We start from the raw sequence: 27,770 nt of genomic DNA, 5'->3' as shown, positions 1-27,770 counted from the left end.
TCGGGTGGTGCAAAGGGGGGCTGTAACTTCCACTTCCTACCCCTCGTTTCATGACACCCCCTATTCTTGATTCCCCCCTGTGCACATATTGTCTTTACCTCCGTGAGTAACTGCTGTGAGTGTGAGTTTTAGTTTCACCCTGTCTATTTGTGTGGGGATTTATCACTCCATTCCCGGCCCCCTCCCGTGGTGGGAGCGAGGGGGTATAAGACCAGGGCTTCTCAGGAGTTAGGGTTATGCTGGCAGTCCAGACTTCACCACCATCAGGCGTACCTCTGGGATAAGGGACAGTCAGGCTCCTGTAGCCTGAATACCAGTTTAGGAGACTGATTCCCAGTCACTTCATTACTATTGTGAAAACTTAACAAAGGGTGGGCCTAGGGATATTCTTTTATTTCTTACACATGTCATCAGTTAACAAAACATTTATAATTAATGAGGAAACCTTATTGGATAGTGGATCTGGATGATGAAAAATGGTCTAAGCCTAAGTAGAACGCTATTATTATATTTCACCAAAAAGGAAATAAATTCAGAAAAAAATAAAAAAAACTCACCAAAAAAAAGCCACCAGCCAACACAGGTCAAAATGGTCTGTCGTGCACCATTTTCGGGTGTATATGCTTAGTGGAGGTAGACACCCAGACACAGTCTACTACATCTGGGTGTTCGCCTCCAGAAAACTTATACTCCTGAAAATGGTGCACAATAGAGCACACGGTGACTCCGTCTGCACCATTATAGTTTATGGCCCTATTGGTGCATATTTTGCAGGGGGTTCTGGCAGAAGCCCCGACGGATCCAGTGAATGGAGATCAGAACGCAATGTAAACGGGGCCTTACCAAATACCCAGTACTATTTCAGTATTCATCACGGCAAGAAAAATACTCGGGTTTCCCATTGACTTGCATTAAGCTCGTTATTCGTGACGAATACCGGAATACTCCTTTGGGACTCGTTATGAATAATCCAAACACAAATAGTTACTATTCACCCATCACTAATAAGGGGTAAAAGTAATTTTTGATTTTACTTAAATAAAAAAAGGTCTAACGTAGGTTTTCCATGTCTATAACTTTTGGGGGCGTCCCATAGACTGTATGTTGAGATGTTGGTGCTTGATCACCGGTTTGTCATCACCGCTGAAGGAAAGTCTTTGGTTTTCTCATTCGTTTAGTTCACTCAGCTAACAGCATCTTTGATATGTGTCTAAGATGATGGAGCGGAGATTGATTTGGGTTACTACAAGGATAATCATCATTCTGTGTGATCTTCGGTAAGATGGCAGCCATGTAATGTTAGTGATACCAATAGTAAGAGTCACATGAAGACTGTTACCTGCTTCATGGAAAGAAGGGGTAATGAATCTTATTATGTGATTATGTCACCTAGCCAGACGCGTTACCTTAGAAACAGCCTCATTGTAAAGAACAGAATAGAAAATTCCTTCTCAAATTAGTCCAGTAGTTTTAGTGTAAATTGCTTGAATTGTGGACCCTGAAGGTTTGTAAAGATTTTTTTTCCCCTAATGCTGCTCCGTGCATCTCTCTCCTGAATAGGATATCAAGCAATCTATTTACTAACACACATTATGTCATTACAGTCATTAGGGATCCATTAGTAGAAGGTAAGGGGCGCAAAAAATGACTGCCCCATTGCCAAATTACTTTCCCTTTGCATTTTCCTTGGCGCACAATTTATCACACCATTAACCTATTCTTTGCAGCGGGATCACATCCATCTTCGGCTTTCCCGGTTCCTTTCTAGAAGTGATTTTGTAGATATCTTGTAGACTGATAGCATTTAAGTTTCTAACATTTCAGAAACATATAAGGTTTAAAATGACTTCAAAGCATTTATGTCTCCAATCCAGGGGAAAAAATGTGAAATAATTTCAGCTATTACACTTTATATCATACATGATATCCCATTTAAAATGGAATTATTGGTAAAAAAAACATGGAGTATACATTTTTACGTTTATGCATAGCATAGGAAAGATGGACTTTTTAGAACGTTACTTGGCTACATTACACTTACATTAGTTTTTGCCGGTGACTCGGTAAACCACGGTGTCATCATCACTAACTATATGGAGTGTCAATTACTTGGATAGATAAATTTAGCTCAAGGTGAAAAGGCAGATTTTCTGCACCCTACTCGCAATCTGATGAATCGGCTGTCACTGACAGCTCCACATGTCAACCTGTCAATGGAGCCTCTCCAGTGACCCCAGATCACAAGTCATGGGGCCTGATGTTCAGATCATAGCCATATGATGGGCAGCTTGATTGTCTTTGCTGCTTGCTGAGCAGATAATGAAAGGGCAGATGAAAGATAATTATGGGCCATAAAGACAGATTTATACAAACTGCTAGAGCAGCTAATAGAAAGAAAGCCAGTGAGTGAACAGTCCGTGTTTAATGGTTGCCTGACAGTACATATTAAACCAGCTCCTGGATCTGAATTTTCATGCGCTTTCAAAAAAATTGCACTTTCCTCGAAGGTGAACTGAGGATATGACTTTATTTTTATAAGCAAGTAGAGACATCAAATATCTAACAAACGAGAGTGGAGTGCACCTATCACATGTGTGAAGAAGAATGCTTTTGAGAAATGCTTGCCAGCAAAAAGAAATTACAAAATAGCCTTCAGAAAATCATTACTTTGAAAAACTTTTATTTTCTGCTGTGCTCCGTGACATTAAAAGCAGCTCCATTTTTAGCATCAACAGACTTACGTAAACTTCAAGAGCTTCAATCAGTTGTGTTAGAAGCCCCGGTATTAGTAGGAAAGAGAGATTCAAGATTTATTCAAATACTTGGTAGCTCGATGCTACATTATGTACCAAGTCTGCGCTTAATTGGTCCGTTCCCAAATAAAAATAGACCTCATATTTATTTTCTTTCTGTTTTGATCGGATTTTGTGTATTAAAGTATCATGGATAGAGATGAGCAGACCCGATGTTCGGATTAAGGGGTACTTTACACGCTGCGACATCGCTAGCAATTGCTAGCGATGTCTAGCGCAATAGCTCCCGCCCATGTCGCACATGCGATATGTGGTGATTGCTGCCGTAGCGAACATTATCGCTACGGCAGCTTTACACACACATACCTGCTCGGCGACGTCACTGTCACTGCCGAACTATCCCTCCTTCAAAGGGGAGGTGCGTTCGGCGTCACAGCGGTGTCACCGCGACGTCACTAATCGGCCGACCAATAGAAGCGGAGGGGCGGAGATGAGTGGGACATAACATCCCGCCCACCTTCTCCCTTCCACTTTGCCGTCGGGATGCAGGTAAGGAGATGTTTGTCGCTCCTGCAGTTTTACACACAACGATGTGTGGAGCTGCAGGAATGACAAACAACATCGTACCTGCGGTCGATCCAACATTATGAAAATGAACGACGCTACACAGATCACCGATTTTTGGCGCTTTTGCGATCGTTTATCGGCGCACCTAGGATTTACACGTTACCGGTGCCGGATGTGCATCACTAACGACGTGACCCCAACGATATTTCGAAAGCGATGTCGCAACGTGTAAAGCCCCCCTAAGTACCGAACATAGACTTTTCCAAACAGTAAATTTCGGGTTCGAAGCTTGGAAGTTTTCCATGTGCAAACCACTCACTAGAGCAGCGTTGTGCTTAGGTACATTATGTGCGTGACCCAGTGCGAGCCGCTTGCAGTGTTTGATACGCTTGCTCTGTGGGTAATAACAGCATGGTTGGATGCAGTGTGCACCCCCCTAAAAAATGGAAAAACCATGCCCATTCTCCCATGGAAGTGTTCTGTTTATGGCTGGCTGCATGTAGGTGGAGACCCGAATTGCCCAATTAATGACTTTAAATGAAGTTCAGGACAAGTCCACATCCAGAATCGAACTTTAAAAAAGTCCAGCTCTCCACCTGTGACGCGGGACACTTGACCTCAGGTGACCTAATTAAACTCAATGACTTCACCTGACGTGCGGTCACTGAGTTCATTTAGGTCCCCTGAGGTCAATTAACCTGCGGTCACAGGTGGAGAAACATGGGAACCTCCAGCTGTGCCCTCAACTTACCGACGTGACGTCACCCCTGATTTCTACTTAGTCTCTGCCTGAAGTCTGTAACGGGACGTCATGTCTGCAGCCTGTAGCCGTATCATTACTGGTGATTGAAAGCAGTCAACTAAAACAATGAAACTCAGGATGTGAGTGTGTCTGACTGCAACCAATCACAGACGCCAGTGAGCGGGGAAAGCAGTGCATATGCAATGAAGGAAATTAGCGGCCCCGGAAGTGAATGAGCAGCCTGGAAGCAGTTACAGCCTTGGTAAGTATAACGTGCTTGCTCCTATCAATCTATCCCTTCTACCACATTTTTAATCGCCGGATCTGGTTCACATAGACTTATACGGGGACCAGCGTCCACCAGATATCCAAGACCGGGGTAATTTTTTTAACTCAGTTATAACCGCCGGTCCCGGTTATCTGCTAGTCCGCCCATCACTACTCATACTTATTATATTATATACTATGGGGTCGTTCACATCTGATTTTTTTCCTTGAGCCAAGTGGTCCACAGAAAAGCACAGATACTTGTCCTGTATTGATATGAGTATTGTGCCAAACTTGTCAATGGAAAATTAAAATACTGTTTGTTTTTCACTAACTGATCGGAGAAGCTTGAGAAACCTCCATCAATTTTTTTTTCAATAGACAACAACTGATGAAACTCTGACCAAACTGATGGTAAAACCTAATGAACTGACCAACCTCTGATGACACTGCACTGAAAAACGCTAATCCTACTGTGAATAACCCTTACTCAATACCTACTGGACTAAAGAAGTTTTCCAGCCTTTGATATTTTTGGCATATATCCAGATGGAGGTTGGCAATTCGAGAGGAGTGAATATATTTGAGTGGAATTGATATCTACTCAACTATTTGAAAAATATGCATTCACCAAAATGTGGAATTATTTTGTAAGATACTTGCACATGGATTTAGCAAAATGATAGTTGCTAACCACTAGTTGGTTGAACCATAAAGAACCTTGAAAAGATTAAATAATAAAAAAAATACATATTCACCTTACCAATCACCTCTCTGGCCCCTCCACTCCTCATCCCCACCTATCCGATACACCAACAATGACCGGTGCTCACTCTGAAACCCTGAGCCTCTTCATGCTAGATCAGGACTTCCGGCTGAGATCTCTGATGTGGCCAGGGATGGTTTTGCTCATTTGCGCATATGCACGCTAAGTTACGGCGCACGTGCTGACCTCATGACCTTATGCATGTTTGTGTAGAACCTTCTTTGTCCTGATCAAAGTCTGTAGTCCCGGCCTAGTATGAAGATTCTTGACGGTGATGAGAAGATGTGATGAGGACCAAACAGATGACAATGCAGAGCAGAGGGGCCAAAGAAGAGACGGGAGAGGTGAGTATATCTAATGTTTATTATGCAATGGCGTCTGGGGTCAATTTGCAGAAAATAATTCGAATTTCCCAGGAAAATCCATGTGAACAAGTGATTGCCTGATCCGCTCATCTCTATGAATCCCACATAAAGAGAGTGCACATTTCAGGCTATGTTCTTGAGAGGGATGCATCTTTCAGTTATTTATGGTATATCAATTTTTCAAATATGTGTCAAAATACCAAAGTTGCCATGAATAGAAGAATTGCCCTTACTCTGTTTCACTGGAAGTGGTGCTATGTTACGATGGCTGTAAGGAGAGATACTACGTTACTTTTTCAATATGGAGTTTACTAAAGCAGCACTTTCCATATCTTTGATTTTTTCAAGCTGGACTACATGGTAACAACTGACATTTTAATAATGAGTTCTGTAATGTGGTTGTTATGAAATCTCTATGTAAATGCTCGGCACTGGTTGATTGTGTAACCATTACATTATAATTTTCCAGCAAGTTGGCTGCATCCGATAACTCCTATTAGATGTGCTGTAATTTCTTGCTCATCCTTGGAATCCATGGAAATTACACTGTCTGGCCAGTTAAAATTACAAACTAGAACATATGTTGTAACAATGAAGACGGAATACAAATAATAATCAGATGGGAGGGTGTCTAGCCATTGTTTATACAGGAAAATGGCTGCTCTCCGCTTTCTGAGAAGCACTTGTCTCACAGGCACAACACAAACCATTGCCAATAGGTCCATCTGGTATTTTCATTTTTTGCAGGGATTTGAGATCTGGTGAAGCTGATAAATAGTTGGGAAAGAAATGGTCATTTTTCCTACATTGGGACAATTTAAGGGGTCACATAAGTATCTTTGCTTATATATGTAATAATAATTATAATTATACAACTTTGCTTGATATTTTACTTCTGAGGCTACCTTCACAACTGCATCTTCGACTCTGTTTAAATGGAACCTGTCACCAGATTTGGTGACTATAAGCTGCGGCCACCACCAGTGATCGCATATATACAGCATTCCAGAATACTGTATGTAATAGCCCAGGCCATTGTGTAGAACGTAAAAACACTTTTATAATACTCATCTAGGAGGCGATCCGATCTGATGGGTGTCAATGCTCTCTGGTCCGGCGCCTCCTCTCTGCAGTGATCGCCGTCCTTCTTCTAAGGCCCATATGCACGATGCGTCCTACGTCATGCACACTAGCCAGCATTGAGGTCCTGCGCAAGCGCACTTTGATCTGCCCTGCTCAACCAATTAACGAGCATTTTGCTCATTCATCAAGGTGATTAACAGCCTGTTTAATAAGAAATGTTATTGTGGAACAAGCATGCTTAAGAGCGTTTCTGCACAATAATTTTTCAGTGTACATGCTCTCCTAGTGCAGCAGTTTTGTCTAAACGTAGGTAGTAATTGTAATGAACTAATGGAAGTTAGTCACATTCAATTTTTTGGCAGCAATAGAGACCAAATCAGTCAACAAGTACAGAAATATACAAAGAGATGTGTTGTTCCTAATTCTCAATTTTCTAATTCTATTTTTGCCAATCTTGTACAAGTCTGTAAGTCTCGCTGTCTATTCAGAGCCTTGAGAGACCATCTGCCCTCTAGATGCTACCAATGCATAGGGCTTTTACTCCTTTCAAATGATGGTACTACCTGGAAGAAAACAGCTACAAAATCTGATAGACAAGCAACAAATACCTTATTACACATACAGTGCCTACAAGTAGTATTCAACCCCCTGCAGATTTAGCAGGTTTGATAAGATGCAAATAAGTTAGAGCCTGCAAACTTCAAACAAGAGCAGGATTTATTAACATTAACATGCATAAATCTTACAAACCAACAAGTTATGTTGCTCAGTTAAATTTTAATAAATTTTCAACATAAAAGTGTGGGTAAATTATTATTCAACCCCTAGGTTTAATATTTTGTGGAATAACCCTTGTTTGCAATTACAGCTAATAATCGTCTTTTATATGACCTGATCAGGCCGGCACAGGTCTCTGGAGTTATCTTGGCTCACTCCTCCATGCAGATCTTCTCCAAGTTATCTAGGTTCTTTGGGTGTCTCATGTGGACATTAATCTTGAGCTCCTTCCACAAGTTTTCAATTGGGTTAAGGTCAGGAGACTGACTAGGCCACTGCAACACCTTGATTTTTTCCCTCTTGAACCAGGCCTTGGTTTTCTTGACTGTGTGCTTTGGGTCGTTGTCTTGTTGGAAGATGAAATGACGACCCATCTTAAGATCCTTGATGGAGGAGCGGAGGTTCTTGGCCAAAATCGCCAGGTAGGCCGTGCTATCCATCTTTCCATGGATGCAGACCAGATGGCCAGGCCCCTTGGCTGAGAAACAGCCCCACAGCATGATGCTGCCACCACCATGCTTGACTGTAGGGATGGTATCCTTGGGGTCGTATGCAGTGCCATCCAGTCTCCAAATGTCACGTGTGTGGTTGGCACCAAAGATCTCGATCTTGGTCTCATCAGACCAGAGAACCTTGAACCAGTCTGTCTCAGAGTCCTCCAAGTGATCATGAGCAAACTGTAGACGAGCCTTGACATGACGCTTTGAAAGTAAAGGTACCTTACGGGCTCGTCTGGAACGGAGACCATTGCGGTGGAGTACGTTACTTATGGTATTGACTGAAACCAATGTCCCCACTGCCATGAGATCCTCCCGGAGCTCCTTCCTTGTTGTCCTTGGGTTAGCCTTGACTCTTCGGACAAGCCTGGCCTCAGCACGGGTGGAAACTTTCAAAGGCTGTCCAGGCCGTGGAAGGCTAACAGTAGTTCCATAAGCCTTCCACTTCCGGATGATGCTCTCAACAGTGGAGACAGGTAGGCCCAACTCCTTGGAAAGGGTTTTGTACCCCTTGCCAGCCTTGTGACCCTCCACGATCTTGTCTCTGATGGCCTTGGAATGCTCCTTTGTCTTTCCCATGTTGACCAAGTATGAGTCCTGTTCACAAGTTTGGGGAGGGTCTTAATTAGTCAGAAAAGGCTGGAAAAAGAGATAATTAATCCAAACATGTGAAGCTCATTGTTCTTTGTGCCTGAAATACTTCTTAATACTTTAGGGGAACCAAACAGAATTCTTGTGGTCTGAGGGGTTGAATAATAAATGACCCTCTGAATAAACTTTTCACAATTTAAAAAAAAAAATAAAAAAAGAAATAACATTCTTTTTTGCTGCAGTGCATTTCACACTTCCAGGCTGATCTACAGTCCAAATGTCACAAAGCCAAGTTAATTCCGAATGTGTAAACCTGCTAAATCTGCAGGGGGTTGAATACTACTTCTAGGCACTGTACAAGTATTCATCTATTATTATTATCATTGTTATTATTATCTGATGAGGTTCTCTCCCACAACTTTCGACTTGGCCACGTTATACTGGGTCTGGGCTGTGCTCGATTTTCCCCAGTCTGCTAAACTTTCTTGTGCTCCACATCTGGCTTTACAAGTAGCCCGGCGTGCTCCTATGTGTTGAGCTCTGCAGACCAATGTAAGGCCAACCAAGACACAGACCTGTATCTTGTTTGTCTGCGCACAACAACCTGTTCCCAGTTTTCCAGGACCTCTACTAATTTACTTCAGTCTCCACAACTTCTGTCTTCCTGCAGCTTCCAGTACCTCTGCTATCTGTTCCAGTCCTCCAGTACCTGTGCTACCTGTCTGTGGCATCCACGATGTATCCTGCTGTCTGCGACTTCCAGTACCTCTGCTACCTATCTGTGGTCTCAAGGATGACTCCTGTTTGACTGTGCCTTCCTCTACCTTTGCTACCTGTTTCTGAACTTCTAGGATCTCTGCTACCTGTCTGCAGTGTCCAGGATGTTTACTCTGTTCCTTTGGCTTCCTTTACCTCTGCTACTTGTTTTCTGTCTTCCAGAACCTCTGTTACATCTCTACAGTTGGAAGACGTCTCCTGTCTGCCTGCAACTTTCAATAGCTCTGATACCTGTTTCTGGACTTCCAGGATCTCTGTTACCTATTTGCAGTCTCGAGGATGTCTCCTGTCTGCCAAAGGCTTCTAATACCTCTACTACTTGGTTACAGTTTCCAGTACCTCTGCTATTTGTCTACATTCTCTACGATGTCTCCTGTCACAAGATATCTCCTGTCTGCCTGCAACTTTCAATAACTCTGCTACCTGTTTCCGGTCTTCCAGGACAGCTGTTACCTATCCCTGGTGTCCAGGACATCTCCTGTCATCTTGCAGCCTGTAGGACATCTGCTAGTGGTCTGCAATCTTCAGATCATCTCCTGTCTCCTTGCGACTTCCAGTACCTCTGCAACCTGTCTGCAGTCTCCATGACATCTCCTGTCTGCCCGCAGTGTCCAATATGTTTTCTACCTATTTGCAGGCTACCAGATCTTCTGCTACCTGACCGTGGTACTCAGGACGTCTCCTATCTGCCTACAGCTTTTAGTATCTTTGCAACATGTCTGCGGTCTCCAGGACACCTCCTGTCTTCCTGCAAATTCCAGTACCTCTGCTACTTGTTTCCAGTCTTTCAGGATTTTGCCTACCTGTCTGCAGTATACGGGACTTCTCGTGTTTCCCACATACCTCAACTGTCTGCTGCATTGATGCCAGTGGCCCTTGTGCCCACCCAGACCTTGGGCTCTAGTGATCCACCTCAGTTAGTGAGCCTAACAGAATTCAAAGACAATGGTTCCCAAAAGTGCATCATCAACAACACCATTGCCGTGGATTATGGACTAATTTGGAAGGCGCCTTAAGAGGGTATTGTTACATACCTAGGTAGGTAAGGTCTGGGTTCTATTCAATTCTCCCTGGTCTGCTAAACTCTTTTGTGCTCCATGCCAGGCTTTACAAGTATTATGGAGTGCTTCTAATTGATAAGCTCCTTAAGCCAATGTTAGGCCTACCAAGACACACAACTCTGTCTTGCAATTAAGAGTTTTAGCTTCTCTGTGCACAACAACCTGTTACCTGTCTTTCAGGACCTCTACTACCTGTTTATGGTTTCTAGGGTTTCTCCTGTCTGCCTGCGACTTCCAATACCTTTGCTAACTGTTTCTGGTCTTCCAGGACCTCTGCTATCTTTCTCTGGTCTCCAGAATGTCTCCTGTGCATGCAGATTTCCAGTACATCTGCTACCTGTTCCCTGTCTTTCAGGATCTCTGCCACCTGTTTATGGTCCCCAGGGTGTCTCGTATCTGCTTGTGATTTCCAGTACCTTTGCTGTTTCTGGTCTTTAAGGACCTCTCCTACTTGTCTGTAGTCTCAAGGATGTCTCCTGTCTTCCTGCAGCTTCCAGTGCCTGCTACCTGTTTTTGATCTTCCAGGACCTCTGTTACGTGTCTTTAGCTCCCAGGACATCCCCTATTTGCTTCAGCCTCCTTTACCTCTGCTTCCTGTTTCCAGTCTCCAAAACCTCTGCTACATGTCTGTGGTCTCCAGGATGCCTCCTGTCTGCATGCAGTTTCTAGGACCTGTGCTATCTGGCTTCGATCTTCCAGGACCTCTGTTATCTGTCTGCGGTCCCCAGGACCTCTTCTGTTTGCTTACAGCTTCCAATACCTCTGCTTTCTGCTTCCAGTCTTCCAGATCTCTGCTACCTGTCTGTGGTCTCCAGGATATCGCCTGTCTTCCTGTGGCTTCTTGGACCTCTGGTATCTGGTTCTGGTCTTTCAGGACCACTATGACCTGTCCACGGTCTCCAGGACGTCTTCTGTTTGCTTGCAGCTTCCAATACCTCTACTTCCTGCTTTCCATCTTCCAGAACCTCTGTTACCTGTCTGCAGTCTCCAAGTTGTCTCCTGTCTGCTTACTTCCTCCAGTTCCTCTACTAGTTGTCTGTAGTCTTCAGAATGTATGTGTTTCCCATGTGCCGCAGCTTCCTGTTGCATTAATGCCGATGGCCCATTTACCCACTTGGACCTTGAGCTTTGTGGATCCAAATCACCTAGTAAGCCTAATACACTGTTTGGGGGTCATTGCTGGGTATTGCAGATGAGCTCCAAATGAAGAGAAGAGGTGAAGATCTGAATCAAGGGTAGGTCATCAATGCAAGTAGTGCATAGACCCTTCAAGTTTCAAGACATTTTAAGTTGCCTACACGTCAGCTTGTGATTCCTCATTAATGTAAAAGACTCACTGATGGCACACTCATCATTAAAGGTTCTGTATTTTCTGAAGTGATTGATGCTGGTTCATTGTGTGTAGGAAAAAGGATGATTATGCTGGAGTCACTTGTCAGATTAAACACTTCAAAGCCTACAATGTATTGATTGCTCTAAATTAGAGACCACCCTGACAAGAAATTATTATTTCATTATTTTCAGAAAGGGAAAACATAAAGTTTACTTAGTCTAGCATAGAAGGAAACATTTTTGAGTTTAGCGTTTGATGGGTTTTTGTAGTTTACAAATTATTTTCTTATACGCTTACTGTCTCTGCATATTGTACCGCCAAGATGGTGCAAGGCTGAGAAATAGGCACTTAAAGATTGTCTTTAGTGATGAGCGAGCACTCGGGTGCACCATTCTCGGGTGCATGGTACTCGTAACAAGCAGTTGGATGCTCGAATGAACGGCGAATCGACTAACTGAGTATATGGGAAGTCAATGAAGATGAAGATTTCCTAGAAAAATGCTTGAGTTTCCCATTGACTTCTATTATACTCAGGTACTCAAATTGTGTGCATCCAAGCATTCAACTGATTGTCATGCGTACTGAGCAGCCGAGCATGGTAGTGCTCGTTCACCACTAATTACGAGCACCCCAGCATGGTAGTGCTCACTCCTTACTATCAACAAGCAGCCGAGCATGGTAGTGCTTGCTCCTCACTAATTACGAGCAGCCGAGCATGGTAGCGTTCCCTCCTCACTAATTCCGAGCAGCTGAGCATGGTACTGCTCGCTCCTCACTAATTACGAGCAGCCGAGCATGGTAGTGTTCGCTCCTCACTAATTAGGAGTAGCCGAGCATAGTAGTGTTCGCTCCTCACTAATTACGAGCAGCCAAGCATGTTAGTGCTCGCTCCTGACTAATTATGAGTACTGAGCAGCCGAGCATGGTAGTGTTCACTCCTCATTAATTATGAGCCCCTGAGCATGGTAATGCTCACTCCTGACTAATAACAAGTACCTCATGAGCAGCCGAGCATGGTAGTGCTCGCTCCTGACTAATTACGATTACTGAGCAGCCGAACATGGTAGTGCTCACTGTGGAGACACAGGGCTCAGCGGGTGCTCTCGTCCACTAAAACCCGCCGCCTTTAGAAAGACAGTGTGGCTCAGTGCTCATCCCAACTGAACGCCGGCCTCCTTAACCGTGGGCGTAACACTACTCAGACAACACAGGGTGAGGGAACCACAATAATTAGACTTTATTGGATCCCCAAACAATTAACGGCACATAACACATAACCAGCAAAACACAAATGTAACAGGCAACAGAGTCTCACCCTTCCGCTGGCTCACCAGGGATTTAGAATGTCCATGCCTCAGAGCTTCCAGGTCCGCTTACTCCAGTCCAGCAGCACCCTGCTTTTGGCGGGCACCCACCGAGAAAGGAATAATGCCAGATTCAGGAAGCTGATAACAGAAAGTAGTAGATAGGGATGTTAAACCGCGCCACTGACTCAGCCGATCCAGGAGATTAATGGATAGGTGTTGCTTTAATTCATTACACAGATCAGGTCAACGCGTTTCGGGAGTCGCAGCTCCCTTCATCAGGACAGTCTGGCAAGCAAAACACATCTGCTGTACAGGGAATAGCTGCGACTCCCGAAACGCGTTGACCTGATCTGTGTAATGAATTAAAGCAACACCTATCCATTAATCTCCTGGATCGGCTGAGTCAGTGGCGCGGTTTAACATCCCTATCTACTACTTTCTGTTATCTGCTACTCTTGGGTCCGCTGCCGTGGCTTGGATACTTTTATATGCTGTTATAGGCGTTGTGACTTTCACAACCCCTATAGGTGAGTAAGACCACCCTCCTTGATTTTCCCCAATTGTCTGGGGTAAGACCCTATTGCGCTTTCTTTCCACAGTGTTTTTCTCAGATTCAGGAAGCTGTGTGAGGTCTGCAAAGTCTGTAACAGGTGACTGAACTGTCCCAACCTGAGTGTCCTCCTTAGGTAGTCCTGGTATGATGTTACAATCCTGGCAGCCGGACTCGTAATCCCTAGGCTGTGGATATGGTCTCCAACCGGAACCGGAGTCCCTAGATTGAAGCCATAAGATATCCTGATCCTCTAGTCAGCTCCAAAGAGCTTAGACTGGATCCATCAGCATCCATCAACAACCACTGGTGGCTTAAAGAAATCCCTTTTATAGCCACAGCCTTCCACTTGGATACACTGCGTCCTCATCGATTAGTTGGACAAGATCGCCTCTCCCATTGGATGAATCTCAAGCTGCATGGACAATGTTCATTTAAATGATGTGCATAGAAAGACTGAAGATATCTACATGAAGTCTGCAAGTCACAGACTCGTCAATGGCTACTAAGGTAATCACATTAGCAATACAAAACTACGTTACAATGGTTACTGAAAGAGTCTGGAGAAACAATGCGTCTGGCTTTCAGTGGCCAACACAATTACATGAGTCAACAAGAGTCTTGTAGAAACAATGAGGGACTTTTCCCCCGTCTATAAACAATCTATCATCCTGTCTGGCTGAATTTTAAGAAACTTTAACCCATGAGAGTCCATGTCGTCACACTCACTCCTGACTAACTACAAATACCGAGTACCCGAGCATGGTAGTGCTCGCTCCTGACTAATTACAAGTACTGAGCAGCCGAGCATGGTAGTCCTCGCTCCTGACTAATTACAAGAACTGAGCACCCGAGGATGGTAGTGTTCACTCCTCATTAATTATGAGCACCCGAGCATGGTAATGCTCGCTCCTGACTAATAACAAGTACTGAGTACCCGAGCATGGTAATGCTCGCTCCTCACTATTAACGAGCAGCCGAACATGGTAGTGCTTGCTCCTGACTAACTACAAGTACCGAGTACCCGAGCATGGTAGTGCTTGCTCCTGACTAACTACAAGTACCGAGTAACCGAGCATGGTAGTGCTTGCTCCTGACTAATTACAAGTACCGAGTACCCGAGCATGGTAGCGCTCGCTCCTGACTAACTACAAGTACAGAGTACCTGAGCATGGTAGCGCTCGCTCCTGACTAACTACAAGTACCGAGTACCCGAGCATGGTAGTGCTTGCTCCTGACTAACTACAAGTACCAAGTACCCGAGCATGGTAGTGCTCGCTCCTGACTAACTACAAGTACCGAGTACCCGAGCATAGTAGTGCTCGCTCCTGACTAACTACAAGTACCGAGTACCCGAGCATGGTAGTGCTCGCTCCTGACTAGTTGGAAGATTAGAGATCTCAGTACTGCATCTTACAAAAAAATATAAAAAAACACTCATTTAAACTTCTATTAAGTCATTAAATGAGAATAGATACTTGTAAATGATTAAGATAGCTATTAATTTACAATACTTTTTATACTACAAATGTTGCAAAGTCATTCAAATATTGTTGTGCACCAGAAGAAAAAAAAGTATACAAGGGTACTCTCACGCTGCCGTATAGCCTGCGTATAACATGACAGAGTGCTCTTTTATAGCACTCGGCCCAGTGTTTTACTACGGAGATGTGCTGATCAGCGATTTTTTTCTCATTCAGATTGGGTGTGAAACATTGGATTGACATCTGAGTGCAGTGTGATATATGTAGATAGGCAGTGGAGAATATGGAGAAATTAATCTCTCCATCCTCTCCTTACCTGTGCTCTAATTCCCGCATACAAGAGAATGGGAGCACAATAATGACACTTTGCTCTCGCGCGCAGCAGAGTTTGAGCCAAGTGTCATTAGCATATCACATTGAATGCTCTACTATGACCCTGGTCTAAAAATAAGAAAAGGGAATTTATCAATTTTTACTAGTCCTGTTTGAATATCAAAAAAGGAAAATATAGAATACATTTATCATCTCAGACACATTTTCCTAAATTGTAACATTCATCATTTATTTCTTCAAGCCACTAATGCAGAATGTATGTGGCAGGCATCAGGGCAATAATCGGCTATGGGTTTATGCTGGCCCATGGGTGACAAAGTCCCAGTGAGCCCCTCTTTAATTTTGAGTTTTCCTCCTCACTTTCGAACAGCTACTGTATATCATTTTTTTATTTTTGAGTCACAAGAGTTCTATCAGGGCTTGTTTTGTGCACTAGAAGCTGTTGTTTTTATCACCACCATTTTTGAGTCCAATTTTTTATCTCTTTATATTCCATTTTGTTGGAGCTAAAGGGACCAAGAAACAGCGTTTCTGCTTTTTTTTGTTATTTTGCATTCACCATATGAAATATATATTACAATATTTCATAGGTTCAAATAATCACACACTGCAATGCCAAATAGGTTTTATTATTTTTCTTAGAATTTTAATTGTGTTGTGAGAAGAGGTGGGGAACATTATTTTTTTATATATATATTTATTTTTTTAAGAAATGTTTTAAATATTTCTCAATTTTCTTTTACATTATCTATTGGTCCCACTAGGTGGCTTGAACACTTGTGATCACTTGATCGCTCATACAATACACTGCAATGCTGTAATATTGCAGTGTATTGTAAAGTCACCTTTCTACTATGAAATTCGTTGACTTGCATGCTCGGATTCATAGTTGTACAAACATGGCAAACATAGGGCATTTAGTAGTCCTCCCGGGAGTCGTTACTATTAGATATGAGCAGACTCGTGGAAGTTCAGTTTGGCGGGTTCAGACCGACTTTAGATAAAGTTCGCTTTGGGACCCGGACTTGACCTGAACCCCATTAGAAGTTACTAACGGGGCAGTTTGGATCTCCATCCACATGCAGCCAGACATAAACAAAACACTTTTGGAGGGGAGTGGGTCAGGTTATTCCATATTTTTTTGTTTTGTGCACACTACATCCAATCACGCTGTTGTTACCCCCAGTGTGAGCCGATCAAATACTACAAGCGGCTCACACTGGGCTGAGCACCGAGCGTACCTAAACACAGCGATGCTCATGCAAGTAGTTTGCATACATAAAGCTCCTGAACTCTGAACTCGAACTCTGTTTTTTTTTGTAAAGTCTGTATTTGGTATGAACACCGAACATCGGGTTCGCTCATCTCTAGTTACTATGCCATCATCCCCCTGCTTTTGCAAGGTGGGGCATGGGTATCAGGAGTGACATCCCCTTTCCATTTCCAACCTCTTAAGTGCTGCTGTCATAACTAACAGCCACACCTAAGAAGTTATACTGCTACAAAAGGAGCTAGTACCAATTTCAAAAAGTAGACTCGAATGCTAGCAGCACAACACAGCCGGCATCAGAGCTGTATGGATTGAGTTCAGCTCCTGAGCCCCCTCCATATATATTTTCAATGCACACATCTGCCTTACATATATGACAGATGTTGCAAAATAAAACCTGGGCAAGCACTGCATCGGGGCATGGTTGTAAATATATTTAGTGTCCTTAGAAAAGGACAGTTGTGAAATAAATTAGTTTACTTATTATTACATTATATTTACCATATGGCATCGTGCTCTACTCATAGGTAGTGCAGAAGTAATGTTTGCTTTGATGGGAAGAGCCCCATTACAGATTTTGCATTGTGGTCCAGTCAAATTATACATCAGGATCTAGCTGATGTATAAGAAGCTTCGTCATTTTTGTGCACCATAAATATTTCACCCTTCCTCAAATATAGCTGTAGCGAAAGCTCATTAGGTCACAAACATTAATTTGCATGAAAGAACGTTACTATGAAAGCAGCGAAACGCTTCCTCTCCAATACAAAGAAAACAAGTTTCGCCTTCTGTCGTCTTCTTCAGTTGGTCCAGATTGGACAACTTTTTGTTTCAATTTAAACTAGTGCAGAAAAACATAGTTTTGTGTTGATTAGTATAAAGTTTATTGGATATTCCAGACATTCACACCATACTTTCCAACGTGGAGGTCAAGGTGCAGTAATATCATACCGTTACAGTACTTACATCCATGAATTCAGCATTGGCTTTAGGTCCCGTTGTCTCATTCAGGATCTTGATGGCCACGGGAATCTTTACAGTTTCTCCTTCAGGAACCCAGATGCCCTAAGAAAGACAAAAGAGTGCCCACTGTCAATAAACATCTATATTCAGATATAATAGAACTTTTTATCTACAGTATATATATATATATATATATATATATATATATATATATATAAATATCATAAATATAATCTATAGCAAATCACAGATTATCTTAATAAATTAGATTTCTCATGCTTCATCTACAAAATAACAGGACATGCCGATAATACTGTGCATTTACAAATTCAAAATACTTTTTTATTATTATTATTATTATTATTATTATTATTATTTATTATTATAGCTCCATTAATTCCATGGCGCTTTACAAGTGAAAGATGGTATATGTACAACAATCATTAACAGTACAAAACAGACTGGTATAGGAGGAGGACCCTGCCCGCGAGGGCTCACAGTCTACAGGGAATGGGTGAGGGCACAGTAGGTGAGGACAGAGCTGGTTGCGCAGTTGTCTACTGGACTGAGGGCTATTGTAGGTTGTAGGCTTGTTGGAAGAGGTGGGTCTTCAGGTTCCTCTTGAAGCTTTCCACGGTAGGGGAGAGTCTGATATGCTGGGGTAGAGCGTTCCAGAGTATGGGGGAGGCACGGGAGAAATCTTGTATGTGATTGTGGGAAGAGGAGATAAGAGAGGAGTAGAGAATTTTCTTACAATATAACTATTTCTACCACTAAATTTCCACTTCAAAGTTTTCCAACAGTATCAGTCATTGTTAATTGCAACAACATTATGATACAATGGCAGGAATTGGAGCTGGCTGTGATGGCGGCAATATAAACCTTTACTTGCAATAGTTTATAGCAACTGAGGCATCTAAGCAGTTATACTGGAAAAGGTGGCTACTCCATTCACCCACTTGTGGCCCTGTGAGCAATTTCCGTGTCATCTGTAGGTGTAATGAAGGTCCCCGTCTGCCATTTTAAACTCTTATTAGGCGCACATTTGGTAATTCTGATCATACATAACCCAAACTGTTTTTATCTTTTTGGAGGGCATAACAATCACTGCAAAACAATTAAGTCTGTGAGGGCACATTCTGTGGAGCTAACTGCTTCATTCAGCACACTCCAAATAGATGGAGATGGCCAAAAATGATGTCTGACGGAGCACAGAGTGACTCCATCTGCAGCATTACAGCCAATGGGATCACCTAAGTCCTCATTTCCAGGGTTTCAGATTTAACCCCTTAACGACCGGACGATTTTTCGCTTTCCGTTTTTTTTCCCGACATTCTTCTTCCGAGAGGCGTAACTTTTTTATTATTCAGTCAATATGGTCATGTGAGGGCTCATTTTTTGTGGAACAAGCTGTACGTTTAAATTAAACCATACATTTTACCATATAGTGTACTGGAAAATGGCACAAAAAATTCCAAATGCAGAAAAATTGCAAAAAAAGTGCGATAGTACTATTGTTTTTGAGATATTTTATTAACTGCGTTCAATGTTTGGTACAATTGATGTGTGGGTGGGATGCCTCAGGTCAGTGCGAGTTCGTACACCCTAAACATGTATAGGTTTACTTTTATATAAGGGGTTAAACAAAAATGGAAGGTTGTCCGGAAAACGTGGCGCACGTTTACGCCATATTCCATGACTCGTAACGTTCTCATTTTTCGGGATCTATGTTCAGTGCCTTTTTATCCTTATATTACAGTATATAAAGCATTATGCTGATTAACAGAAGAACAAGTTTGAGTAGATACATTATAATCACGAGCAGATCGGCTTCTATTCAAATTCAATAAATTTGCAGAATTTTCCTAAGAACTATGATTTGCACAAAATTAAATGTTCCTGATTATTGTCTGGGATCCCTCCAGACCCCATAGTATAACAAATGTAAGATGTAAAAAAAACCCAAAACACTTAATAATACCTCCCTGTTCACCTCTCCGGCTATACCTCTGTTCGCTGCCCACCCACCATCTTTTTTTCTGAATTGCATGCCACTTCTCCATCCTCTTCACAATAAGTCCGGTTATCCGACCCCGTCAATGCCCCTTGTAAAGTCGCAGTACACATTGTGACGTTGCGACCTTGCAACAATCAGGAACCCCAAAGTTCTGAAAGCAGCAAAAAGTCCTGACTTATTATGAAGAGGATAGCGATGTGGTGCACAGTGGGGGAAATAAGGGGGGCATTGCATAGTGGTCAGCGAGCAGCGGGGTAGCCGGAGAGGTGAGTAGTGAAGTGAGCATTAGCTTTCACCAAAATCGCGGCAATGCATTTTCTTTTTAGCGGATTGCGAATCAAATAGCGTTTAACTTGTATATACCCGCAGATTTCAATAAATTCGACTCATCTCTAGTACTATGGTTGAAAAAGCAGACCCCTTGTGAACTCAAGTGGCTCAGTAGTCAAAAGTCCCTGGAAATACATTTATAGGCTGTAAACCAATCAAGAACTACATAAAGCATTGAGCAGCAATGCAAAGCCATATATATACAGTGTGTCTATATATACAGTATATACAGTGCCTACAAGTAGTCTTCAACCCCCTGCAGATTTAGCAGGTTTGATAAGATGCAAATAAGTTAGAGCCTGCAAACTTCAAACAAGAGCAGGATTTATTAACAGATGCATAAATCTTACAATCCAACAAGTTATGTTGCTCAGTTAAATTTTAATAAATTTTCAACATAAAAGTGTGGGTCAATTATTATTCAACCCTTAGGTTTAATATTTTGTGGAATAACCCTTGTTTGCAATTACAGCTTATAATCGTCTTTTATAAGACCTGATCAGGCCGGCACAGGTCTCTGGAGTTATCTTGGCCCATTCCTCCATGAAGATCTTCTCCAAGTTATCTAGGCTCTTTGGGTGTCTCATGTGGACTTTAATCTTGAGCTCCTTCCACAAGCTTTCAATTGGGTTAAGGTCAGGAGATTGACTAGGCCACTGCAACACCTTGATTTTTTCCCTCTTGAACCAGGCCTTGGTTTTCTTGGCTGTGTGCTTTGGGTCGTTGTCTTGTTGGAAGATGAAATGACGACCCATCTTAAGATCCTTGATGGAGGAGCGGAGGTTCTTGGCCAAAATCTCCAGGTAGGCCGTGCTATCCATCTTCCCATGGATGCGGATCAGATGGCCAGGCCCCTTGGCTGAGAAACAGCCCCACAGCATGATGCTGCCACCACCATGCTTGACTGTAGTGATGGTATTCTTGGGGTCGTATGCAGTGGCATCCAGTCTCCAAACGTCACGTGTGTGGTTGGCACCAAAGATCTCGATCTTGGTCTCATCAGACCAGAGAACCTTGAACCAGTCTGTCTCAGAGTCCTCCAAGTGATCATGAGCAAACTGTAGACGAGCCTTGACATGACGCTTTGAAAGTAAAGGTACCTTACGGGCTTGTCTGAAACGGGGACCATTGCGGTGGAGTACGTTACTTATGGTATTGACTGAAACCAATGTCCCCACTGCCATGAGATCTTCCCGGAGCTCCTTCCTTGTTGTCCTTGTTGTCCTTGGGTTAGCCTTGACTCTTCGGACAAGCCTGGCCTCGGCACGGGTGGAAACTTTCAAAGGCTGTCCAGGCTGTGGAAGGCTAACAGTAGTTCCATAAGCCTTCCACTTCCAGATGATGCTCCCAACAGTGGAGACAGGTAGGCCCAACTCCTTGGAAAGGGTTTTGTACCCCTTGCCAGCCTTGTGACCCTCCACGATCTTGTCTCTGATGGCCTTGGAATGCTCCTTTGTCTTTCCCATGTTGACCAAGTATGAGTGCTGTTCACAAGTTTGGGGAGGGTCTTCATTAGTCAGAAAAGGCTGGAAAAAGAGATAATTAATCCAAACATGCGAAGCTCATTGTTCTTTGTGCCTGAAATACTTCTTAATACTTTAGGGGAACCAAACAGAATTCTGGTGGTTTGAGGGGTTGAATAATAAATGACCCTCTGAATAAACTTTTCACAATTTAAAAAAAAAAAAATAACATTCTTTTTTTGCTGCAGTGCATTTCACACTTCCAGGCTGATCTACAGTCCAAATGTCACAATGCCAAGTTAATTCCGAATGTGTAAACCTGCTAAATCTGCAGGGGGTTGAATACTACTTGTAAGCACTGTAATATATATATATATATATATATATATATATATATATATATATATATGTATCTCTTGTGATCATTTTAAAAGACAGTGATTACATTTGGCTCACCCTAAGAAACACTGATGTAATTTGCATACTACTTGCTAAATAAGTACTGCACTCAGCGTCCATCTGGATTGATGCCGTTACTGCCAACATTTTTAATCTGTGTTGTACAGATCACCTAGAAATCAATTCAAAGTATGAGCACCTGCGAGGCCTGTGATTATACTGATGGACCAAGTCTATATATAGGCTGTAGGTTTCTTGCGTAACATGTGCCATTTATAACACCATAACACCAGTGTACAGTGGAAAAACTAAGTATTGAAAATGTTACCAATTTTTTTATGTAAATATATTTTTAAAGGTGCTATTGACATGAATTTCTCACCAGATGTCGATAACAATCCATCCAATCCACACAGGCAAAGAAATCAAACCACAGATATCTATGAATTTAGTGCTGTATAATAATGAGAATGTATAGACCACAATTATTGAAATGTATTTAATACTTTGTAAAAAAGCCTTTTGGTGCTGACAGCTTCAAGATGCCTCCTGTATGGAGAAACCAGTCACAAACAATGCTCAGGTGTGATTTTGTAGCATTCTTCCTCACAAACACTTTTCAAGTCCTGAAAGTCCCATTGGCTCTTTTTATGAATTCTGAGTTTTAGTTCCTTCCATAAATTTTCTATGGGCTTCAGGTCAGGTGATCGGCTAGGCCATTCTAGCAGCTTGATTATCTTTCACTGAAAACAACTGAGTTTCCTTGGCTGTGTTTAGAATCATTGTGTTTTTTTTTATCAACAATGTTTCATTACATTTGTCCATTCATCTTTCCTTCAATTATATAAAGTTTGCCAGTGCAGTATACCAAAAAATAGCCCTATACCATGGTGTTCCCACCTCCAAACCTCACTGTTAGTATGGTGCTTTGGGGTGATATGCAGTGTCTTTTGAACTCCAAACATGGTGTGTATTATGGCATCCAGAGAGTTCAATTTGGTCTTATCTACCCATACTATATTCTCCTAGCATTTCACAATTTCCCAGGCTTGTCTAAATGTTATTGAGGAAACTTTAAATGCTCTTGAATATGCGTTCTGTTCAGCAATGTAGTCTTCTGTGGTGAGCGTGCATACAGGCCATGGAGGTTGACTGAATTACTTAATTTTATTTGAAATAATTGTTTCTGCTGATTTCAGGGGTTTCTGTTGCTCTCTACAGGTGGTAATTGGCTCTTGGACAACTCTTCCTATAATTCCTCTCACTCCTCTGTCTGAAATCTTGCGGGAATCAACTGATCGTGGTTGGGGAAATGATGTTATTTCTACTTGCGGATTATAGCCCCAGCGATGCTCACTGGAACCTTTTGTAGTTTAGAAATTCTTTTGCAACCAATGTATGTAATCAGAATGTTTTGCAACAATAAGATTACAAAGGTCTTGACACAGCTCATTGGTTTTACCCATCATGAGATGTTTCTTGTGTGGCACCTTGGTAATGACACACCTTTTTATAGGACATCAGTTGAACCAGCTGATACTATATTTCAGTAAATGGCAGGATAGTTTTCTAATTACTGATACAGTTCAGCTGATATCATGAATTTCCATGACTTTTTCCACCCCTCTTTCTTCATGTGTTCAATATGTTTTTCCCTATGTCATTTCTCATTATTTAACATCACTAAAATAATGGACATCTGTGATTTGATTTCTTTGATTGTGTGGATTGGATGGGTTGTTACCAATATCTGGAGAGAGATTCATGCCAATATTACCTCTATAAATATATTTACTTAGAAAATTGGGGACGTGTTCATTACTTATTTCACCCCTTGTATAAAGGGAGTCCTATGGTTAACGTCAAGGGCTACGGTCAGCATGCAACTACTAAATCTGTACCCTTTATAGCTACAATGCTGGCTTTGTACTTCCAGCTTAACTTTAATGTGACATCTCGGCTCTTTTTCTAATTCTCTACATTAAATCGTGACTGTTGAACCATGAGAACCTCCATTAGTCAGCAGGATCTAGTCATTATTCAGAGACAGAGGAATTATCTCCACTAAAATCTCGCACTGTACTTATCCTCACAATGAATATGTATGTGTGCTATTGATTTGAAATAAGTCATTTTGGCATGTAAGCTGTTAATTATAGTGGAAATGTTCTGTGTTAGTCTTCGACAATCCGTGCCCTACTGAAACGAGCACGCGGCTGAGAATATGGCTAACCCTGGGGACACTGAGAGACGCATGCCAGATGAATTTCAATGCCGGTTGTTTGCAGAAGGCATACGAGCAAAATGCAAACAGCTTCAGGCCAGAACATCCCTGGATAAAGAAGTCGCTTTGTCATGTAACTAGATTGTATGCCAGGCAAAACAGGCTGGGGAGTTCACTGCTGCTTCTCCACATGCTGGTTTTAGCTGATATGGCTGCTTCTAAAATGATATTACGGATCTTGTGCCATTCAGCCACCATGTGTTCGACCCCTCTGGTTCATTTAATGTCTGTGTATAATTCTGGTGGCATGCCAATGTCTACATGTTAACAGCATATCATAACAGCCCTACTATACTAAGACATAAAAACATCATAGCAGCAATTGCCAAATAGTTAATGATCTCAAAAAAAAGGCTGGTGTCACCAGTGATTCAAAGGGACATCATCAAAGGGGTGCTTAGTGATAACAAAATTGATGCGCTTTCCTTAAAGGGTTTGTCCACTACTAGATAGCACCTTCTTAAAGGGAATTGGTCACCAGATTTGGCCCCTATAAGCTGCGGCCACCACCACTGAGCTCTTATATACTGCATTCTAAAATGCTGTATATAAGAGATGAGGCCGCTCTGTATAACATAAAAAACACTTTTATAACACTCACCTAAGGGGCGGTCCAGTCCGATAGGTGTTGCTGATCTCTGGTCTATCGCCTCTACTCATTCCTCCTTCTACCCAGCCCAGTATGGATGACACATCTACGTCATCCACACAAGCCGGCACTGAGCTCTTGCTCAGGCACACTGTGATCTACCCTACTCATGGCAGATCAAAGTACTGTAATGCGCAGGATCGAGGAAAGGTTAAAGACTGTCCGCACATGCGTACTACATACTTTTATCTGCTCTGAGCAGGCAGAACAAAGTGAACTTGTGCAGGACCTCAATGCCGGCCTCTGTGAATTAAATAGGACGCGTCATCACACGAGCCTCAGAAGGAGGACGGCGATCACCGCAGATAGGAGGTGCCGGACCGGAGAGCAGCAACACCACTCGAACCAGACTGCCCTCTAGATGATTATTATAAAAGTGATTTTTACATTCTACATGGCATGGCTTGGGCTCTTATATACAGCCTTCTGGAATGCTGTATATAAGAACTCACTGGTGGTGGCCACAGCTTATAGTCGCCAAATCTGGTGACAGGTTCCTATTAATATCTCCTCATTGTGTCACTTGATAGCCATAAAGCACAGTGTAAAGATCACAGGAGCGGTGCCAGTTCAGGAGGAAATATGCACCTTTTTTATACCAGGCTTGAGCTATTAAAAAGGATTTGTCCTGCCAACTCTCCCAGAATATCTGGGAGGCTCTCAAGAGTCAGAAAAACACCTGTGTGCTGCAAAAAATACCTAAAAATCATGAAATTCTGGAAAGTTTCCTGTATTCTGATGCCTCAGGAAGGTAGGCGCGAGGTATGAAGGGTGAAACACAGGCAATGAATGAGCATGTAGGAGTATGGTCTTGAAAAGAGTGTGGATACAGATACAAATATGTACTTCTTGATGCTCATCTACCATCTTCTAGATGTCATCCATCTAAAATTGTCAATTATGCAAATCAACAAAATGTCAGCAAGTTTTTGCTATGGAGCAGAACGATGTAGGGGTACAGACTCTGCTTCCATGGATGTGTTACTTACGGAACTGCTTGTTTTGATAAAATGGCAGTTTTTTCTGATGTAGATGTAGCAGTGCTCTAAATGCTGGGCTCTGTATAGCCCAACTCATAATCCTGATAGGCTGCTTCTTGCCTACACTGTACATTGTCAGTGGTAGGGGTTGGGTTATACAGATTAGCTGTAATGTCTGGCAGGAACACCTAGTCCTGTAGTGATAATCTCTTGCTGATTAAACACTGATTGTATTGCAACTGCAGCAAGGTGGTGAGCAAGTGACATATCCCTAAAATTAGGTTCTCTCCCCTATAATATTCTACTTTCAGATAAAATATCAAAACTCTGCTGACAGATTTTCTTTAATGGCATTTACTTAGCATTGACTATCATTATTAGAATAGCAAGACCAGTACTGTGACTCAAAGGGGGCTAAAAGGGAGAGAACCCATGGCTGGGATGTACAGTATGCCCAGGGTCTAGTATGATAAGCCTCCACTTTGGGGCATAAGTCAGTACGCAATCTAAAATGATGTTTTGCAAGGGGCAGAGGGCAGGGATACTGTGCAGGGTGAAGGAAGGGGGAAAGGGCATGGAACAGGGCAGTGGCTAGCTACTCGAGGCCATACGTGATTGGCTGCCAGGGAAATGCAGGGTCAGTCCGTTGGTTGATCAGCGTCCCACACTGCCTCCCATAACGCTGATTTCATTTTAGAATGATATAAGTGAAAGGTTTGAGTGCGGTATGGAGCACCAGCTCAATGTCAGATGTCACGTCATGGCAGCTGATGGGATGGGGTCTTTGATGGTGGTATAGTAAATGAGGGAGAGGATCTGTTTTGGTAGGGTCACTTCCCTCATTTTGTGGATGGTGAGGAATAGTCTGGGGTCCCTACTAGCCAAGGTCTTAGAGAGAAAATGTATGAGGCACCATTCAGCCGAAAAGCCCCTGAATCAATATGTTGCGGTTGGGGCAAAGACAAGCATCGGCTGGCACTAGGTTTTATTTGTTGACATCTAATGACCCCTTTTCCTTATATTCAGGTTAAAATTGATAATATGCTAATTGTGTATAAATATGGTTAATTAATAAAGGCTGTTGTGGCCATATCATCCACATCCACGGTGTCTATCGTTATTAATAAAGGGAAGAACAAAGATACAGTAAAGAAGTGGAAAGTGGGGTTTGGTTTTAGGAGGGTTTATAGGGCAATGGTCAGCCATTCCTCCGTCAGGTGAATGCTTGATCCTCAGTGAATTAGCTTCAGCTTCTTTGCCAAACAAATGGACCCCAGTATAAACTGCACATAAGGCTCTTACAGATTTTACATTAAGGCTCCGGGGTTTGAAGTTATGTGCTTTTGATGCATCTAGATAATGTGGAACATTTATCTTCAGTTCAGTGAAAAAAAAGAGGTAACACGAAGATATCACAAAAAATCTCCAATCACAAACTCATATCTGGTATATTTATTTCCTGCTGCTCATATTAGATATCCAACAGTGATGGCTCTAACTTACCCTATATCATAGGAAACCAGTTATCTGTGTGTTTTAGCCGGTAACCATATTACCCAGACACGTAAAACACAGGGAGAACTTAGAAAAGTACATGCAAATGTTGTCCCTAATTGGGTTCATTCCCATAAGAGCAATGCTAAAAGCAGAAAGTCTTCTATTCATACCCCATACAATAACCTAAAGAGGTTTTTCAACAAACAAGTTAATTTTAATAAATAGATTTTGGATAATAATAAATTCCACAATTGGATGTGTTTTAAAAAAAAAACAAAATGTTCCTGTGTTGAAATAATCCTATACATTATATGTGTTCCTGCTATGTACTGTGTAATGGCTGTGTCTGATCGTACAGGGACATGGTCTGATCATACCACAGCTCCTGGACATGGGAGCATTAAAAAAGTATATAGACATTACAGCACGGAATCGCTAATAATTCTTTCTTTGAGGTAAAACATTTTTAAAAACAGTCAGCAAAATGTTTTACCTCACAGAAAGAATCAGCTGTGATCCTGTGGTGTAATGTGTTTATACTTTTTTGCGTCGTCCCTGAGCCAGGAGCTGTGACCTCTATGGTCAGACATGGCCATTACACAGTAAATAGCAGGGGCACATATATAAGATTATCTCAGCACAGGAACATTTATATTAAACACATT

At 42.3% G+C, this 27,770-nt stretch overlaps 1 protein-coding gene across 2 annotated transcripts in view; it reads right to left on the bottom strand.

Annotated features, from left to right (window-relative positions):
* ERBB4 (erb-b2 receptor tyrosine kinase 4) overlaps positions 1–27,770 on the bottom strand; it is a 1,420,891-nt gene that overhangs the window by 250,457 nt on the left and 1,142,664 nt on the right. For both annotated transcript variants that reach the window (XM_075317538.1, XM_075317539.1), the window contains exon 19: positions 17,490–17,588. In XM_075317538.1, the coding sequence (XP_075173653.1) occupies positions 17,490–17,588 (99 nt within the window). The remainder of the gene's footprint in view (positions 1–17,489; positions 17,589–27,770) is intronic.

The sequence above is a fragment of the Anomaloglossus baeobatrachus genome, chromosome 7, assembly GCF_048569485.1.
Source record: "Anomaloglossus baeobatrachus isolate aAnoBae1 chromosome 7, aAnoBae1.hap1, whole genome shotgun sequence".
NCBI lineage: Eukaryota > Metazoa > Chordata > Amphibia > Anura > Aromobatidae > Anomaloglossus > Anomaloglossus baeobatrachus.
The sequence above is the reverse complement of the archived record's forward strand: the minus strand, read 5'-3'. Positions and strand labels throughout refer to the sequence as shown.